This window comes from Eutrigla gurnardus (assembly GCF_963514095.1).
Source record: "Eutrigla gurnardus genome assembly, chromosome: 11".
In the NCBI taxonomy this organism is placed as follows: Eukaryota; Metazoa; Chordata; class Actinopteri; order Perciformes; family Triglidae; genus Eutrigla; species Eutrigla gurnardus.
In genome coordinates, this window is record NC_139925.1 from 4,055,702 (window position 1) to 4,076,511 (window position 20,810).

A 20,810-nucleotide genomic window follows, 5' to 3' on the forward strand; every position below is an offset into this window, starting at 1 on the left:
ATCTTATTCAGAATGACGAGGAGGTACATATATTTAAAAAAAGACTCCTAAGGAAGCAATTCTTGGCTCTGAATCATGAATTTTTGACAATTCTCTCTTCTGCTTTCACTTTTTTTTTTAAAACAATCCCAACCTCCCTTTTTCAGTCAATCCTAACCTCCCTTCCTTCTTCCACTTCCTGCTCCCCCCCCCCTCCCTGTATGTGCGTGGACTCCTGGGAGCCATAGCTCTGCTGAACTGCCCTCCTGCACACTTTCAATTAAACATCATTTATGGGCACTCCCCTTCTGTTTTTTTGTTTTATTGCCCTGCCTGTGTTTACCCGTGACAGTAACAGCGCCGTCGTGGTTAACTGTCCTGCTTGTACATCGTCGTACATCTCCATCCAGCCTGTGTCTCCTGACACGCAAGCCAGAGGAGACTCTTTTACTATCTCCTTCTCCATCCTCCTGCCAGTAATATATGTATGTGTGTATATATATATATATATATATATATATATATATATATACATATATATATACGATTCCATTCCATTCTGTAAACCACGATTCGATTCAGTAACTTTTAACCAAAATTCTATATCCATGAAATAAACATGCAATAATCATCAATGCATCGCATGAATCCTTACACCTCCTATATATATTTATATATATTTATATATATGTATAACATGCTTTCAGTTCAGCTGAAGACCTGCTGTTCAGTCTCTAAACTTGGCCTCTGATGTAGTTTGTTGGCTTTTATACGTGAGTCCAAAGTACAGTAACTCCAAGGAGCCATGATAATGTAAATAAACGGCAGAGACTCTCCGCTGGGACTCTGGCTTCGTCAGGTGTCTCTGCGAACACAGCTGACGGAGACGAGAAAATCAGATTAAAACACAATAAATACGTGACTTCTATGAGTTTTAAACTCACTGTAGGTGAATAGAAATGGCGCCATCGAATAAACCACTATCTTAAAGGCAAAAAGAAGTTAACACATTATTAAAACCTTTTTTTTTAATAGAAATCCCAGCTGCAACTAACAGGGTTTTTTTTTTTTTTAAATTAAAGGGCCGGTACGTCATTTCAACATATAATGTATTGAGCAGTTTAGTGAAAACTATTGTATAACGTCTTCTGTCAGAGTCTGCAATATTTTTAATGGATAGCTGTGTGACAAACTGGGGAAGGTTTAATTGCGGTTTTACCAGGAAGGGATGGAAATCACTATTGAGTTGCATTGTGGGAAATTGGTATATACCAGGAATGGATGATAGACACTATGGAGTTGCATTGTGGGGAGTTGTTGGGAGTTGTAACCCATATTTAGGCATGGGACGATAGTCATGTCACAATTCTACCAGCCAAAGTAATCGGGATTCAAGCTATTATCCCAATAGTATAAATAATATATAATAAAATGTATTTAATTTAAAAACAATCATATGCAATAAGTTTTACCTGCATAAATAAACAATAAATACATATTTTTTAAAAGGAACCATTGTGTGAGCAGAGAAGTAACTCCGTGACAGCGAGCCAGACGGCTTTTTTCAAGCTCAGTTGCAAATAAAAGTACACAGTCACACGATCGGCCGCGAGCCCAAATAAATCTCTACAACATGAGGCATTTTGTTTGTGCAGAGAGTAAAGAAAAAAAAAACTCCTTTGCCATTGGAAAACCCATGTTCGACACCTTGGCACGCCATCATTAGCATGCGTCAGGGTTTATGACTTTTGATGTCACTCACCAGTGACATCATCGCTGCGAGACAAGGCGCGGGGGAATAGCGCTGACCCTGCGGGGGCTGAGTGTTGTGATTGGCATAACTGGGCAGGGGAACGTTATGACTTAGCTCATTTATTGAACACACCCAGAGCTGTAAAACACGGCGCGTCGGCTCGGGGTAACGAACCTCACCGGTTCAGAGCTCGGCTTCAAAACCCTGCGTGCACAGATCAACACCAACTCTTGTTTCCTCGGGCAATCAGCCTACTTTAATCTGACTAAACACTGTTAAACAGGGCACAATACTCCCCACTCCTTTGCCTCGTCGACAAAACAACAGCAGTCTAAACTCTACTCAAAAGATGTTTGAGTCTTGGCACTCATGGCCCCGTTATCTCTCCTCCAAACAATTTACTTTCTTTTTTTTTCCACTCCGAGAGCCGTTACCTCAGACCTTTCAGACGCAGCGAAGTCAGCATATAAACGAACCCGAAGTGGAATCTGTGAATTACAATTGCTCAGACACAATTGCGCCATTAGCGAATGTTTAGAAGATCCCACGGGGCAACAAACCACACACATCGTCGCTTGACATGCACACACACACACGAACACACACTCGACTTGTTTATCCTTCCATGCAGAACCAGACACGGTGCCTTGCAAGCCCTTAATCAAACACAAGTAGCCCCCACCTCCTCCCACCACCTCCTCCTCCTCTTGCAAGTGCTGACCCAGCGATGAACCATTCATTATCTGCCCCTCAATGCAAACGGATGGCTGAGGAGCGAAGCCTTGACACCACCGGACCCCATTGGTCGATGGCAAAGAGTTTAGATAAATATCTGCTATAGAAGGCAGGAAATAAAATTATGAGATTAACGTGGCGGTGGGGGGGGGGGACACAATTCAGATGTTAGATTCCCTCGGAGGCGAAGCTGCAGCGCTGTGAGGGGACAATTATATGCAGGATTAAGTTGCGGGTATCGTGGTCACTTGGCAGCTTTGTTAAACTTTTAAGTCACCCTCTAACTACGCCCACCAGCCCTCTCTCTTACCCTCTGACCCCCCTCCTCCCCTCCCGGGGGTTGGTCGGGGTCTTATCTCCAGTGGATGTGGGCTCCTCTGGCTTCACACAAAGCCTGGTGTTGACATTCCAGAGGACCCGGCCTTGTGCAAACACACCAGGCCCCACCAGATGGCTAGGCGAGGGAGGACAGGGCTAGGACCAAGGACGCAGAGGAGGACCAGGAAGGACGGGGAAGAAACAGCGGATTTGAATCTCTGTTTTTACCACCCAAATGTCAGACTACCCTAGCGGTCAGTCCAACGACCAGATGTCCCACAAACGTTTCTCCCAGCAAAAAAAGCTGATATCCGTCCGACGTCCGTCACATTCACGAGAAAAAAGTGTTCCTTCTGTGTCCTACAGCTCCAGCCCCGTCTCCTTGGAGTCAGTCAAAGCTAATATTAGAGGGTCACCGGGTTAATCTTGAGGGCATTAGGGGGAAACCGTGGAGTAAAAACCCGTCAAATGAAAAACTCATTTAGGGCTTTCACTGGAGGGCGGAGGGTCATGTTTATCAGAGGTGGGGCAGGTCACCGCTCCGGGAGTTTGTGTGGCGGGAAACAAGTAAATGCATGACGCCAAAACCTTTCCTGCCAAATTTTTTTTTTCGCCAATAAAACCTCTGCAAAACTATGGTTGTGTGTAATCATACGTTTAAAAATTAGATTTTAATGGGTGAGGGAAGTGTGCAGCGCAGAAAGAGGATTCATGGGTTGTGTAATACAGTGTAATCACCTTTTATAGGGCAATTCAAATGTTCATGATCTAAATGTCATAAATATGCTGTTTTCCTGGAGCGAAACCCACCTAAAATTAAAGGCCGTTAGTTGCCGAGCTGTCAGAGGTAACTTTTTTTTTTTTTTAACCCTTTTACATCATTATCGATATGTAAACAGTTTTGCTTCAATTTTGGGCCCTGTTGCGCCCACATCAGATAAAGTGTGTGTGTGTGTGTGTGTGTGTGTGTGTGTGTGTGTGTGTGTGTGTGTGTGTGTGTGTGTGTGTATAAATGTAATGGCAGCTCAGAGGGCGTTTTGTCAGGATGGAACAAACTGATCCTCTATGTGGACTCCCTGGAGTTCCCCCCTCCCTGTCTGTGTGCCATCAGCCTACAGCACAATAGACAAGCGCTCTGATAAAAGTGGCAATAGGCAGTGTTGATATCTACCCCCCCCTTCAATGAGGGTGTATAGTGCTGTGGTTTATCCTGCCATCCTCCCAAGCCTCTGCTCTGTATCTGCCCCCCCTACCCCCACACACTATGGAAAAAGAGGAATGTTTTCTGACTGACTTTCCCCTCCAGTCCCTTTCCAGGAGACATGAGGGGACACGTCTTTTGCAGGAAGACTTACTTGTGTGGGTGTGTGTGTTTATTCAAAACAAGTTCAAACATGGTAATGGAAGGGATCAAGATTTATGTTAAAGCTCAGGTTAATACTCCTTGCCAAGAGCTTTTGTTGCTCTCATTCTTGCTGGTTTGAGTTTATATTCTACAAGCATTATCACTTTTTTATCAGTTTGGTCCAGACTTAAATATCTCAATAACTATTGGATGGATTGTGCAAACATTCATGGTGCCCAGAGCATGAACCCTGCTCACTCACTGGTGATCCGTATCGGTGAAATAGCTCAACATCCAACATGATGGACTGCTGTCTTTGCAGTTTTTATTGACATTCATTGTTCCCAGATGATGTATTCAAAAGATTCTGTGACTTTTGCTCTATACATTTGTAGTTTTGACTAAGATGTCTTAAAAACTGTTGACGGATTGCCGGCAGAGAGATTGCCAAGAAATTTAATGAAGACATCCATGTTCCCACGGGATGGATTTTAATCATTTTACCTCAACATTTGTTTGTGTTTAGTGCTAATTAACGCTAACACTTGGAGGGTTATCCTAAAAAATGTAATGTGATACATTCATTATTTACCTGTTAAAAAAGGTAACAGTACCTTCAATCAAAATATAAATATGTAATCTGATGACTTTCTGTGACATAAAGGCGCCTCCCTTAATGTTATTTGACCAGAGTGAAAATGTAGTTTTTGAAAGGCTAAAGTTCTCCATAATGCCATGACTTATCGAGTGCTGCAGGAATAGATCTAAAAATACAGAAATAAGTGCTTCCAATTCGCTCTTCTCAGAGTCAAAGGGTTTTCTGAACGGCTTTTTGATTCGATGACTTAAATAATGTCTACGATTAACACAAGCTTACGTGATTATAACATTTTATTCTACCATATAAAATGTCACACTAAGGAATTTTTCCTCTTATGAGGTAATTGCGGGTCTAAATCAGACTACAAAACATCATCACGACAAAACCGAGTTAACTTTGTTTTGACGACATGAGGTCGGCTAAAGCTTTTTTACTGATTTTGGGAAACTTCCCATTAGCCTTTTGTCCAGGGAACCTTGTGACATGCTTGATAAGCAACCACCATTACTACCTCCACACTGCCACCATCAATCGCCCTCGCTCATCGATCAGCCCTGATTAACTTACATCCAATCAGATATACTAACTACCCACTATGTTGAATTGAATCTGTTCTGATAAGAGTAAAAGGGAAATCAATCGGCTAATCAGAGCACCTCATGGTCTAACAAAGACTCTTTGTCTGGTCGGCGTCAGACAGGTCAGACGTAGAGATCACGACAATGATGCGTTTCTCTGTTAGTTAACAAAATTGCTTTCGCCAGCGGCTCCAGTTCAGTATCTAACCTGATCGCATTTGTTCTGTTTGTGCTGAGCTCGGCGGTTTTGCGTGAAACCGTGGCCTGTCAGGACAATTAGGTGAAATCACGTCACTCCTATAAGAATAAACTCTATCCACTTAGTGAGGCCCTGCAGAGTCTTCCAGTCTCTCAAATCCCACACAAGAAAAAAACTTGAAAAAGCCGACACTTGGTAAGAAAATTCAAATATCAGCCCCATCAGACTCGAATGAATTAAATGTGAAATGTGCAGTTTAATGATAACACATTCTTCCAGCTTAAAACAAATTAAGCAAATTCAGCGTTTATCTCTCAATTAGCTGTGCCGTTCATTGCAATAATGCAAACCTCGCCAACAAAGTCAGACACCGGGGAGAAGAATGTATTTTTTTACATCTTTTATTTCGCAAATGTGGCATGAACACTTGCAAAAGAACATCTTAAAGTTGGTCCAGTAGAAAAAGACAAAAAAAAACACTTGAATGATTTAATACTTTGTTTTTCAGCTTTCAATTCTGTCAAGTAAAATTTGGGGTCTATATTTTGTCTAAGTGAGGGAGCGGATTGCTAGTAGGTGTTTCCAAAAAATCTTTTTCTGTCAATCATATACAAATATCCAGAAATCAGAATCTCGTTTTCCTCGAGCAAAGCCAAGAAGGAGTAAAATGACCGGATAAGAAATGGCATCAACATCTACATAAGAAAGGGATTAGCTGACTATAAAATGTACAGTTTTTTTAAATTTAACTTAATATTCACATTCATATATAAAACTTACAAAACCTGGATCTTTCAAACCCACTAAAAATAGTTTTTTTTCCTGTTACTGCTGAAAGATCATTTTAAATTACCATAAATTTAATGGATTATTTATGTATTATCAGCATCATTAATGTCATCATTTCTGCCATGTTGTTTTTTGTTCTTTTTTTCCAGACTTTTTTTTTTTGATTCATTAAAAAAAAAAAAAAAAAAAAAAAAAAACATAAGTCAATAAATTAACATGCTACCTCAGTCCCTGAAAGCCAATACTCAACTGTGTTACTGAGTGAAAGTAAAACAGGTGTTTGTGTGTACATTAAAGTGTGTTTCCATGTCTATGTGTGTGTGAGTTTGTGTGCGAAAGAGAAATATAGGACACTTAAACCTGTTAGAATACCTGCCTCAAACTCAAAGTAGGGTGGGGGAGGGTCGGGGTTATTTCGGAGTCCATACAAAAAATAATTCATTGTAAATATATAATATATATTTATACATTTTTGAATATATTTACAAATATACCCAGCACTATACATTATACTGTGTATTTTCTTTTCTCTCTCCAGAATAATTGGGATGGTTTTATCAAGAGAACCGAAAAAAGAAATGCATCGATATTACAAAATAAACAGGAGAGTAGTTTTCTATATGTGCTCCCCTTCTATTCCCTCTGTTTTGTTAGTCGAAGCTCTGTCTCTCAGTCCTTTTCCTATTTGTCATCCTCTTCTAGTCCCTTGTTTTTTTTTTAAAGTTCACATCGGTCCATACATCCCTCCAGGAGCAAATACCAGTCTTGGAATGCCAGCCGCTGGAATGGGATCAACGCACGCCGAGTACCGTGCATCGATTCAGGAAAAACCTCCGAACTGTGAAGTCTGTTTTATAAGAAGGGAGAGGACGGTCCCCGTGGAAACGTCACTTCATCCAGTAATAAACCAGCTCCTATAGGTCCCCGTCCTCTCATTTAAGACCTCATGTGAGCACATAGTGTGTGTGTGCATGGCAGTATGATTGTGTGACAGCAGCACTGCCACCAAGCCCATCTGGGTCCATTAGTCCACCGGGAGCCAGAGGGGTGTTTAGGGCATGGGGGGGTAGGATTTCAGAGAGGGTGTCTGTGCTACGTTATGTTCTGGGACGTCGAATGGGTAAGACCGGTGGGAGAGCGGGCGGGTGCTCATGTTTTGACGTTTCCGTTGATGTGCTGGTACTTGGGGAGGCAGGGCTCGTCCGGTAAGGGGTCGTGGGAAAACACGGAGTCGTCACCGGAGGAGCAGGAGCTGCGAGTGTCGGGGAAGCTGGGGGAATACTGCTCCGCCGGGGCGCACAGGTCCAGATACTCCTGTACACAGACACAGGGTTGGGTGAGATGATTTACACTCAAGATACAAGCTCATGTGTTAGAAAATGGGAAAAAAAGACACTTCGAAAAGAGCGAGAGGCAAAATACCCAGAGAACATAAATACAGCGCTGAAACCCAGTCAACAAGGCCGGGGACTTTCCAGAGGAGGGTGAGAGAGTATCACCTTCATCATGATATTTATCTAAACCGTGCCAAATCACCCTGGAAGGCTTTATGAAACAGAACAGAGAAAATAATCTTAAACTGGATACTGTATGAAAATATTTGCTGGAATAATAGGCAGTAAATTGAATGTTGGACGGCTGGCTGATCCAGCAGAGCCTGAAGATCCTAGTTGCGGTTCTGGTCTGCTATAAAAATGTTTTAATGCGGTTTGGGAGGCTGTGTGGGGGAAAAAAGAGGATACGTTTAAAACCGGAGAACCGGGACTGCATCCCTCAACAGCATCCCTTTACATCAGTTCAGTCCAAACAAATCCGACATCTGAAACGGCCAACATAAACACTATTAGATGGCTCGAAAAAATCAAGAAGCTGGTGGGAACGCAATGCTCCAAAAAAAAGATGGAAGGAAACTGAAAACCTCAAGAAATCATGTTATTAATTTTTGACTTGGGCGAGTGTTGTGAAGTTGTTTCATGTCTTTTTTATTTTCCCTCCTCCCGCCTGTCTTTCAAGGCTGTTATTGGGTCTAGTTATGAGGAGGAAGACTTCTTGGGGTTTTCAGGAAAATGAGCGCTGGCTTCCATTTTCTCGGCTCAACACAAAAAGGCTCACATTACTAAAGACCTCCACATCTGCCAGCGGTTTGGGGCAGAGGGAAAGGAGGAGGGAGGGAAAAAGGCAAGGAAAGTGCACTTTATTACATTTCAAAAGTTCAAACTCAAAGTCGGGCTTCTTTGGCATCATTTCATGAAGTTCCAGCTCCAAGAGCAAGACGAGTCTTGACAGCTTTCCATCGACGGCCTCTTTTCAGCTCCGCACTCGGATATCGCATGAGACAGGACGGGGGGATGGAAAGAAACTCAGACCATCGTAGGGAGCGAGGCATGAATGTGATGATTGGGCAGCTTCACTCGGCCACGTTGGGCCTGGATCAAATCATCCGGTCACCATTTAGGACCTTGTTTTAGCAACGTGGCTGCTAATGCTCCTAGAGCTTTCAGCGACATTCGGCCCCAAACCCTGCAACGCACTGGCAAGAGCCTCGACTGAGAAACATGTTACCGAGTGAGGGGATGTATCGTATAATTCCATTTTATTGATATGAAATACCGAAGTCCTATTTGACAGGAAATGTTCGGATTTAGCGCGGCATGCTTTTACGACCACCCTGAATCCACTTTATGGAATATGTGTGTGTGTCTGTGTGTGGAGGAAGGAGAGAGCTGCACTCACCTCGTTGGTGTTGAGGGTGAGGATGCGATCCAGATCCTCTACTAGCTGCTTGAAGGTGGGTCTGTGGGATGAGATGGCGTGCCAGCAGTCTTTCATCATCATGTACCTGATAGATGAAAAAAAAAAGAAGTAAATCAGGGACGTCCAGACTCGAGCTATTTTGTATTCAAGCAGCCTGTCAATTACAAGGTAGCCCCGCCCCTAAAGCATCCCCTACTTTCTAGTCTATTTGACTCTAAATGGACCATAATTTATTAAGAAGACTTGAAACTAGAGATTAAGACCATAAACTCATGTTTACAATGTTTACTGAGGTAATACATCAACAGAGAAGTAGGACCATTTTCTCATAGACTTCTATACAACCAGAGAGGAGTCGCCCCCTGGTGGCCAGCAGAGAGAATGACAGTTTAAGGCACTTCAGCGTTGGATTCACTTTACAGCTCTGGATTATGTCAAAGAAACATAATTTTCCCTCATTTTACTTTGGTCTGCTGTGAATTATGACAACAATGTTGATGACCTGCTGCTGATCACCAACATGTCTACAGCGTTTGTTTGTCTTTAAATACCAAAATGTGTTTGTGTAATGCGCTGCCATGGTGTCCATCTCTACTTTGTTCTCCATCAACCGTCTCCGTTGTTGGCCGACTGAGGAGGACTAACTGTGAATGAGGACAGTGACAGCAGCCACTCACAGCTGTGAACGGGCCCAACAGAGTGCACACAGAGCCCCGGGGTCATGGATCTGATGGAGACTGGGATGCATCGGAGTCCTGGGTGTAAGAGCTGGTGTGTGTGGGTGTGAAGTTGGGAGAAACCACTTACAGCTCGTTGGTGCAGTTGCCAGGCTTGTCCATGCGATGTCCTTCTTTGAGCAGCTTGAAGAGCTCTTCCACGGGGATGCCGGGGTATGGGGAGCCCCCTAGGGTGAAGATCTCCCACATCAGCACCCCAAATGACCAGCTGATGAGACAGAAAAACACACATACATTATGAATATAGTCAAGAAAGATAAAGAAGCCCCGTCTGTGAACGCTGCACAAGAGCTTCGGACCAAATGAGTGTCGCTTTCCTTTAACCCACAGATACATTTGCATTTGGAGTCACTCGGCCAAAGTTTGGAAACAGCTTGTACAGTGTGACCGCGGCGGCGTCAATGCTCTCTTTCTGCCGCCCGGTGGCTTGTGGCGCGAACCCGCTCCCAGTGCCACTCTGAGGCTGATCTCAATGATGGCTTTTGTGCCCGGCTGGCCGATCACACTGACCGGCATTGTCCGGCCACACCACACCAAAACAAACAGTGGACCACCCACAACGGACAAAAGAGCAGGCAGGCCCGGAGATGGCCAGCGACTATTAACTACTTCCTCATCCTTTAGTTTCCTGGTCGTTAAATAGCAGCGATTCCACGCCTGTGGATCCACGGTGCGTCTCGATTGAATCATTCTTGCACACAGAGGCCGTATTTATAACATGCTTACAAACTCTAATCTGAGCGTTGAGGCAGCCGCCGGCCATGCTCAGTCCAACCGGGCCGAGGAGGCATGGGCCGGGCAGGTGGGGGGCGTTTATCAGCTCCTCCATCTGTTTACACAACCAGCCCTGGGTTCGTCCTCTCCTCTATCACTGCGTTGGATCTCTCCACTTGTTGACACTCTTGAGAGACTTTGTAACCGTCTCTGAGTACGCCGCTGTCCAACCTTGACGCACCAAATAAACACACTGACCCGGGATCTGGCCTTACCAGGGCGAGCTAGTGACTTCCAATCAAATAGATGCATCAACTACCCCATTAGTGTAAAAGTAACTCTGTATTCTGCGGCCGTATTCGAATCTCATTACATTCGTATCTCAAGCAGTTACGCTTTCTCAATATCGACGGTAAAGAATGCAAATGTCAGAAAACCAGTCGATACACGCATACATCAGTGGATCTGATCAAGAGATGAAGATTCAAGGCCTCGCCATGTGGGACCACGTGGGACCATGTGGGACCATGTGGGACCCGGAGCTGAAGGAATGCATTAGTTGTTTTTTTGTTGTTGTTTTATTCGGTATGAGCCCGGGTCATGACACCGTCTCTCTTCCTCTCTCTCTCTCTCTCTCTCACCCCCGGGGCCCATTTGTCAAAACGGCGAGCGGCAAACTTCCATTGGAATTCATGTATTCATTTAATCTGATGTCATGTATGGATTGCCCACGCTTCTGGTGATGTTTTGCGTGCGGCCCCGCCGCCCTCCACCTCTCCTCGTCTACCTCCTCCCCTCCACGCGCTCTTGTGAAAAAGCCAATTACTAAAAGTGAGTGATGAAACGTAATTAGCAGTGAGCTGACAGAAGGGGACTACAGTCGGCACTTCATGCCTGCAACAGCCCCCCCTGCCTCCCTCCACCCTGTACCCGGGTTATTGATCGGTGCTGCGGCGTGGAACATGAAGGATATGATGCGTATGTGCACGTTTTATTAATGTGCGTGCACAAACACGGACAGTAGTGAGATCGCTGTGTTTGTGTGCTACCGGCGTATGACTCATGGATACACAGAAGATCTCCTTTTCGGGGGGGGGTCAGTGTGCGAGGGATTTATCTAATTGCCACATACACTTTATGCCGCCGGTGTCTGGAGCAGAAACTTCAAACAACGCTGTCAGAACGCATGAGACTCAAACACCAAAAAGAGAGGGACGCTCTGCCTTTGTTCTGTTTTTAGAATGAGTACTCTTGAACTTAAAAAAAAAAAAGAAGAGAGTGAGAGACAGAGACGGGTCAGCAATTCACATACCAGATGAATGGAAATAAGTACGGCAGGGCGAGAGGAGGAGGAGGTGGGTGTTGTGGAGGGGGGGGGATTATTTTGATCATGGAACGGCTCCAAAACGATGAGCCACATGTTCAAAGTGTTGAACTGACGGAGGAGAGTGAAGAGGGGATGGCGGGGGGGTCAGAGGAGAAGGGTGTAGGAGGATGAGGCCCACGATGCAGCATTGTTGGGTTTCGACATGTGCGGAGGCCCAAACCAAGGGGGAGACTTCCGAGCCGGGCCGGGAGGAGCGAGGGGTGAGTCGATGGGGGGAGGAGGCGCTGGTGGGGGTCCGGGCTCCTTCCAGGGCCCTTTGAAGCCGGTCAGATTAGTAACACAGCATTGGCTACAAGTCTAGCGTGAAATCCTCACTTTTGCCACAGACCGGCCAGTGCTGGCCCCCCCATAGATAGCCACCACACACCACCCACCACCCCCACCCAACACTCACCAGTGCTGCACCAAAACACCTCACCCACTCTCTCTGATAAAAACAACCCTCTGAATATGACTGCAAGTCACAGGCAGACAGCTGGCCTGCAAATTCAATCTTGAAAACGGCAGCGATGGCATATTTTCCATTTTGAGAAGGTTTATATCACCGGTGTGTGAATGGATTTCCTATGGTGGAAGTGGGGTTGTGGGACACATAAACAGTTTGTCATGTACTTACACGTCGCTCTGGTGCGTGTAGACCCGGTCAAACAGCGCCTCGGGGGCCATCCATTTCACCGGGAGGCGACCCTGAGGAAACAAAACAGGTGTGAGGTCAAACTAAATCAACTCATCCCTGGATTTCTTAATTTTGCGGCCTGATGTTTGAATTCATTCACTGCTCGGTTGGGAGATCTCATTACTCCTGGAAAGGGTGACACGTGAAAGCCGGGCCTGGGGGGGGTTAAGGCAGAAGGATTTCCCAGAGGAACGTTTACATTGTTAAAGCTAAAGAGCTGATAAACAGGGTCACAGATAAAAATAGAGAGTTTATCTCTGTGTGCCATTAAAACACTCGGCTGGGGAAGCAAAGCAAAGCTGACAAGGCGACCTTGGTCAATATCTGTGTCGTAGGCGAATGACAAGAATAATGTATGCAGGGAAATGTGGTAAGAAATAATAATATGTTTGAATTCATTGCACACACTTATTGTGGATCCGCAACACGGGGGAGCATCAGATTCGTGTCATATTCGAGAAACAAATGTGTCACTACAATGACGGCTCTGTCTGGATTAGTTTCTCCTCATTGTCCTCATCATCATTGTCATCGGCATCGTCGCATGTTGTTGTTGTTGTTGTCAGCCAAGTTGTCGTGCATGCGATGAAAAGCCAACCACGCATACAGAATGAGGATGCGCAGGCTGCGCTGCTCGGCGGTGGGAAAACAGAGACACCACTGGGCCCCGCTATGGAAATGTCAATTATGTTTAAAGCGCTCCCCGCTCTTCCCCTCTCACTATCGTCTCTCTTTTCTTGCTAATTGTATAAGTGTCTATGAACCAAAAGGGACAAGAGGCCGAGGGATAAACAAGGCAGGAGTCTCCAGAAGCGCTACATTCACAGGCTGCCTGGGAACCTGCGGCTTCTGCCAAGACACCAGCCGGAGGGGGGGGGATGGAAAGATGAGGGAAAGGCAGGGAATCGGAGAAAACAGAGAGAGAGAGAGACGAGGCTCTTGCAGGTCGAGGACTCACATTGGTGGTCTTTTTGTAGTAGTCGATGTTGTGGACGTCCCTGGCGAGGCCGAAGTCGGCGATCTTCATGACGTTGGCCTCCGTGACCAGGACGTTCCTGGCCGCCAGGTCTCGGTGTATGCACTGGGGATGGAGAGACAAGTTACCTCATTCCACAAATACATCGGCTGTGAAACAGGTGTATACTTAATTTGGAATGGTGTTCAGATGAGTTTTATGGCGCGTGTAATCATCCCACGGAGGAAGCGCTCGCCTCGCTGACTGCACCGACGTGTCTGGATAAGTCGGGATTCCTGGCATACTTCATATATGGTGGAGGTTGTTTCTGAGCATTGCCGTGCATGTGCAAGCATGTACATGTATGTGTTGGTGTGTGTGTGTGTGTGTGTGCGTGAGAGACGGTACGCTCTGTCACATTCCAACAGTGAGAGGGAGCGTGAGGCTGCATTCGGCCAACATGGCCGTACCCCCATTGTGAAAAACCCCTCGCAGTTCTTCTACACAGAGGGGCTTTTGTGGTGGATCTAGTAGACAATGCAGGGATTGGGCGGGGGGGTCGGGTGGGGAGGGGGTCAGAGAAGTGTTTTTAGGGGACAGCATTCCCACAGTGACGCACACGCAAGCTGCCTACGTAAAACCGCCGCTGCTCATCAAATGCTCCATGTGCTGGCACTGAGATCTGTCTGGGAAGCCAGCAGGGGGCCAGTGTGAGAACGGGCCCGAGTGTGTGTGTGTGTGTGTGTGTGTGTGTGTGTGTGTGTGTGTGTGTGTGTGTGTGTGTGTGTCTGTCCTTACCTTCTGCGATGCTAGGTACTCCATGCCCCGTGCCACCTGATAAGTGCAGGAGACCAGGTCTTTGAAAGTGAGCTGTTCGTCGGAGACCCGGGCGATGTCGTAGGAGTACTCCATGCCGGGCGGCCGGCGGGCTCGGAGGTACTCCCTCAGGTTGCCTTTGGAGGCGTACTCCACGATCACGTAGAGGGGGCCTGCAGCGGAGAAAACACCCACATTACCTCTCCGACATAAACCATTCCCTTTGAGAGAAAGTGACGCTGAAACAAAACTCAGAGAGAATTTTTAATGGGATGCGGCGCAGGAAGCAGAGACGCCTCTCGTTTGGATCCGAAGACTAGGGGACGGGATTTTATCGCAGAGGAAAACAATAAGTTGAGGATGGTGAATTTCCATTCAAGTGGCTTGAAAATGCTGTTGGCTATCACAGTAGATGAAAAATGAATAGTGAATAAAATACAGGGTGAAAATTCTTTTTTTGCAGGGAAAGCTCATGATTTATGATCATTTTATGATTGTTTTTTCACTAAAAAGGATGTTCACTAATGCGTCCCATTAGTAAAGACTGGATTCAAGGACGTTTCGGTCCAAAACCTTCAGAAAGTCTTTGTGTAAAACTCCAGCCAGCATTAAATCCTCTTCAAAAACTCAAATTTAATCCACCATCATTTTGTTTAGGGACTGAGTATTTTCTTTAAATCGTTACATACTTATAAGTCACATTCTGAAGAAGATACAGCCTCGCAAAAGCATTCACCCCAATTGCTTTTTATTTTATGTAATGCACCTACAGAAAATAGTCAAACTTCAGTGATTACTTTTACTTATTTTAAAAATATTCTAGATCTCTCTCCACCTCATAGCTGCCGGTGGACTGAATATTGTTTCTTTGAATTTGGCTGCCGAGCTTTGAGATGAAGAACATCTTCAAGCGCTCGGTTTCATCCAGGCTTCACATCCGATTAGAGTCCGACCGCTCCATGTGACACACAAATGGCTTCTAGCTGCCTCCACCTTGTCTTTCATTCCCTGTCTGATGTCGTCTGACGACACATCTTATGAATTTGTGTGAAGTGTGCAGCAACCTTTCGTGCAGCATTACAGACGACTGAAGGTGCTTGTATGAAGCGTCCCGTCCGACTCACCCTCTTGTGTGCAGGCCCCCAACAGATTAATGATGTTCTTGTGTTTGCCGATCATCTTCATCATTTCCATCTCTGACACCAGGTCAGACAGGTCTTTCTCCGTGGCGTCATCTAAGAACAGAAGGATCGAAGGTTGTCAGGGAAGAAAAAACCCACACAGCTCAGTCCTGTCTTCCCTTTTAACCCATGTGACTCGGCATCTAACCTCCCCCCCGCGAGACAACACCTTGTTGTGTAGGTGCTTCTGATTAAGTGCGGCTGACAGACAATGTGGGCTTAAGTTTCTGCAGCCAGGGACGCTCCTCACACAGACTACAGAGGCATCCTTTCACCGCAAGTGGGAGGGGAGGAGGAGGAATTAAAGACGCTCAATCTGGATTCATTATCTGCTGCACAGGCTCCTTTTTCATGGAGCCGACTGAGCCGGCACAGGTATCCAGACAGTCAGAATGCCTGCATTCCTCCGCACCATTACCCAACCTGGAGTCAGTTAGAAAGAGCAGATTTCCATTGTCAAGCTTGGTCCAATAGCCTGCTGCTGTACCTGATCTGACCCCCCCCTAAACCGACCCCCTTTCTGCTGCTTTCATTAATCATAGTGGTGCTGTTGGTGTGACTTGCCTCTTTGTGTGGGTGCTGACTGAGCTCCAGCCAGCTGCTGCTCTGGGGTCAGGTATGTGACCGCCCCCTAAACCTTACCTACACAACCCCTCCCCCCTTCGCAGTCACTCAGCAGCCGGCAATAAGGAATAATAATGACAGCCCTGCGGCTCCGCCTTGCACCTTTGCTGAACCCTTCGCTGGAGCGTATATCGCCAATAAAATGTGCTCAGGGTTGCCCCACAAGACATTATGAAGCAGAGCGTGTCTCATCCCGGTGGCGTGAGTGATGTGAAGCACAAGTTAACCATTAATGCCTCGCTGTGCAGCGGCACGATTCACCACTTACCTTTCAGCATCTTGACGGCGACGGTAACCGCCTCCTTGGGTTTGTCCTTATCGATGCCCAAGGCCTCCGCCATTACAACTTGACCGAAGCAGCCCTCACCCAGGGGCTTGCCCAGGGTCAACCTGTAGCAAGAACAAAACAAACAGGAAGCCGTTTAGCCGCTGAACACACAAAAGTGAAATGAATCGACTTGACCTGGCATCGACTCACTCCCTGTGCAGAAATAAACAGGTTAGATAGAGTGAGAGAGGTAATGAAACCAGTTTCTCGACCTCACCCTGTGTCTGTGTTGTTGTTTTTTCCCACAAGATCGCTCTCTCTCTCTGTTTCAATCAGATTGTGTCTGTGTGAGTGCTTTATTGGCGTGGCGACTGCAGCCCGTGCCAACGCAGTAGGGAGGAACTCGAAGGCAGACATGGCAGCGATAATCACCTGATAAAGCCAGGGAGAAGCACTCATTTCTAAGCTGTTTACCCTGCCTTGGCATGTTCCAGTATACACTCTTTACAAGTCATTACACAGGGCTGAGCTCGGCCCTGACACATTAGCCTGTGACGGATGGAATGCTGGCTTTGTGTTGCCGTTACAGGTGGGCCTGACTGCAAAACCAGATGGAGATTTAAGTGGTGTTTTACTGTAAAGCCCCATGTCCCGATCGCCGGCGTGTTAAAATATGTCCAACTACATGACACTGATTCATATAGCACGGAAATTTCACTCACTATCCAGCAGCTATCTGAGCCATGAAGGGAGCAGTGTACCTTGCTGTTTATTCCATTTTGATTGACACGTGAATCCCCCCCGCCCCCGAGGGCCCAGCGTCCTGGCTATGTAAACACTCACACTGCGTGCCGCAAAGCCCAGGGCCTGAGGCCGGCGCCCTGCCGTAGTAACACAATCCCCTATCTGTCCGCACACTCGCCGCGCTCAATGGCATCCATTCTGTCCGCCCAGCCACACATAATCAATGTTATTTTTCCTCCATGCAAACCCGCAAACGTTAGCATTCCTCGGCGTTCTGCGATCCCGACATGATCCCTCAGGCGCTGCTATGACAGACGAGGAGTAAAGTCCCAAAAAAAAACAGAGGCACAAAGAGATTTATTCAGCCCAGATTAAAGATCCCATTTGGTGAGCTCATCAATTAAAAATAAAACTTTTTCCTAGAATAGGAACAGCATAACTGAGTCTAGCTTTACATCAGATTTGCTTTTATTTCACTGATAGATGATTGTAGAATTTATGGTCCATGCAACAGCTTTTTACAACCATTTTAATAAAAGACAGGCCTTCGTGTTTATGGCTCGGGATTTTCCCTTTTTTTTCTTTCAAAACCAGACGCCTCAAGTGGGTATTAAACAACTCTAACCTTTTGCTGTCCTATTAAATCCACCCCAGAGCTTATCACCGGCCACTGCAACTGTGACAAATGGAAACCTCGGCAGCGCTAATTCCTCTGGTATGAACCCGGGCGAACGCTCCTTGCCCAAACATGCAGATGAAAGCCCGCGAGTGCTAACCAGTAATTAGCACCGCCTCATTCCTTACCATTGGAAGCATGTGTGCGACTGTGTGCGAGTGAGAGTGGGACGCGGCAGCAGTTGTAATGATGAGGCGCGGGGCACGGCGCCAAGTTCAGGTCATTTTACTAGCGCGCCAACAGATGAATCGGTAGCCCTCCTCTCAGACACCACAACCATTATTCAGCACTTAGTCCTCACTGCCTGTATCAGCGCTGATGACATTCTTCACCTCCAACAATAGTTATCTGATCGTTTAGCAGCCCAGATACAATCAGACAGATGCTGCTTGGTGTTATCAGTAATCGTAATGTGCCCCGTTAGCCAAAGAAAGTAGAGCTAAACGTTGGCAAACAGCTACGCAGGTCTTGAAATGAGTGTGCTACTATGAATGCCCACTTTTAGATTTAAGTGGCACTGCATAATAGATGCTCATTTTAAAGTCTTTTAATGTGTTTTGCAGATTAACTCAAGTATGTTGTTTTCTTTTTTTGTAAAATGGTAAAACTAGCAATTAGGACGAGGTCATAATTACAACTTTCAAAGCAAAACATCAATGTTCATGAGCTCTGAAACCAGCAGAATCACAACGTCTGCCACATGGCTTCACTTGAACTGGATGTGAGCGATCACGTACTGAGGGAAAACAGACGGCCCTCACCTGTCTCGGGAAAACTCCCAGCGAGGATCCTCGGGAAGGTCGTACTCCGGGATCGGATCGTCGTGCGCAGAGCTCCGCCGCGTCGTGATGCGTACCAGCGGCGTACTGGAGTTCATGGAAGAGCTCGAGTCTGCCGACACCTAAAGGAGGGGAGAGATTGGCTGATCACCGGAGTCTGGGTTCATGGGTCAACTAAAGCTCCAAGGCATGACTAGAGGAGTAATTGTGCACAAGGTGTGATTGACTGTGGTACTTTTATTGAAACGGCCAGGAATGCAAGTTAATATGAACGTATCCTTAATTGTCCAAGGTTAATACTTTAACATTACAGTAGAATGTGTCTTGAGGCCAGAGATCGCATTTCAATGATGATTGAGAAGTGAGCAGCAACAGTAATTTTGATGAATGTGTGTTGATTATTCGGTGTCCTCAGGGCTCTTCTGTCCTCCCTCCACCCTAACCTTACCTTGACACAGGAATCAGTCTCTCCGCAGAATGTAATCCAACACTTTTTGTACCTTTTTTTTATTTTAAAGTGTACCTTTTGGTTTCCCTTCGGGGGGGAAAACATGGCTCATACACAGAAAAGGAAAACTCAGGCTACAGTTTCAGGCAGCAGTGCTAACTTGCTCAGAAATACACTCCTTCAAACTGAAGTTGTTTAAAATACCACATCGGTATACACTAGATATCTTTTGTTTACAAAATCGAAGTATTTTTTTAAATGCATCAATCATGCAAATATTTGTCAGGATTAGCATCCTAAATATTTTTGTAAATTCTGTAAATATTTTTGCAGTGTGTGTTTGTTTCTCCTCTAGGGGTGTTAAATGCCTTTAGAACTCTTTATCTACTTTCTGTTACCTGGCGGCGCAGAGGCATCTGCTTGCTCAGTTTGTGGACGGCCGGTTGGCCCCCGAAGTCGGGTTTCTTTGCCGTGTTCTTCATGCGGCACACCACCACGATGACGACCATGCAGGCGATGAGGAAGACGCCCGCGCAGTATATGGCGATCTCCACGTAGTCCGGGGAGAGGGGCCCTGGGGATTTCTCCACTGCTGAGGGTTAAATGAAGGGTGAGCAGTGAGACAGAAAGTTAGAGGACACACGTATGGGTGACAGACAGGCACGTTCTCCATTTGAATAGACACATCCGAGTATCAGACGGGCAAACAGAGACAGATGTTCTGGATGACTCATGCATGAATGTAATCACCATCGTCAGGCAAACTAAACAGAAATGGTTCTGTAGCATCCTTCCCGGCAGCACGCCTCCTTTTTTTGTTTTTGTTTTAACCCAACAGGCATGTACGGGGCTTAGGAGTCTGAACAGATTTGAAGCCTTGGTCAGTACAACCAGGGCCTGCATATGTCTGCATGCTGTGCTAATGATGGAGACACGCGAGCACAAAGGCAAACACTCGCCCACGGGACGACGGAACAATACGCGCTTCACTTCAGATTGCAAACAAGGGAGAGCTGTGTCCTTCGTGGTCGTATATGAGCTGAACTTCCTGTGGAAATAGGCTGCGTTTTTTATGTGTTTGCTATAGACATACTGTTCCATAATGCATAGCCCTGCAGACCGCAAACTCTGGTGTAGCACAGCTAAGCCAGCCAGCTGGATGCCAAACTACATCGAGGAACCTTCCCTAATGTCCGTCACACAGAAGCCACAACCTCAAAGGCGCCATCAGTGCAGATAGAGCACATCGAGGGCAATAAATATTACGTATTACTCCCAGAGGAAATGGCTTGCCTGTGATGATTACGCCGTATTGTTTACAGACAAAACAATAGTATCGTCTGTTTACAACATTAAGGGAGGGTTGATACCGGGCCGCAGACAGACTTCTCGCATTGATCTCGTTTAATGCCCACCCCGACATTCGGCTGGAACTTGAGCAGAAACATTTTGGCTGTTTTGGCCTGGAGTGAACCGATGCGGATACTGACACTAAATTTTATGTCATTCAATTCCTTTTGGTATGCATAATTACAAGCCAGACATGCGGCAAACAGAAAAAAATTGGATAAAAACAAGTTGATAAATGAAAACACCCAAATGGACAAACATTCAAGTGCATGAGTCATTCACCGTGTAGAACTAGAGAGGAGCATGGCCCTGATAATTGGGAAAAGTTGAGCCAACTTGAAGCGAGTGTTGAGCTTTACCTTTTCGATCTTTATCCCAGTTGAGAAATAAGGATCTTAAAAGAA

At 46.0% G+C, this 20,810-nt stretch overlaps 1 protein-coding gene across 2 annotated transcripts in view; it reads right to left on the reverse strand.

Moving 5' to 3' along the window:
- Window positions 1–5,893: 5,893 nt before the first annotated feature.
- The window catches only part of fgfr2 (fibroblast growth factor receptor 2), a 36,068-nt gene continuing 21,151 nt past the window's right edge, over window positions 5,894–20,810 (reverse strand). For both annotated transcript variants that reach the window (XM_084020697.1, XM_084020698.1), the window contains exons 9-18: window positions 19,455–19,648; window positions 18,591–18,730; window positions 16,410–16,531; window positions 15,461–15,571; window positions 14,319–14,509; window positions 13,524–13,646; window positions 12,506–12,576; window positions 9,859–9,996; window positions 9,031–9,136; window positions 5,894–7,611 (exon numbers count right to left, since the gene is read on the reverse strand). In XM_084020697.1, the coding sequence (XP_083876823.1) occupies window positions 7,447–7,611; window positions 9,031–9,136; window positions 9,859–9,996; window positions 12,506–12,576; window positions 13,524–13,646; window positions 14,319–14,509; window positions 15,461–15,571; window positions 16,410–16,531; window positions 18,591–18,730; window positions 19,455–19,648 (1,361 nt within the window). In that variant the 3' untranslated portion in view covers window positions 5,894–7,446. The remainder of the gene's footprint in view (window positions 7,612–9,030; window positions 9,137–9,858; window positions 9,997–12,505; window positions 12,577–13,523; window positions 13,647–14,318; window positions 14,510–15,460; window positions 15,572–16,409; window positions 16,532–18,590; window positions 18,731–19,454; window positions 19,649–20,810) is intronic.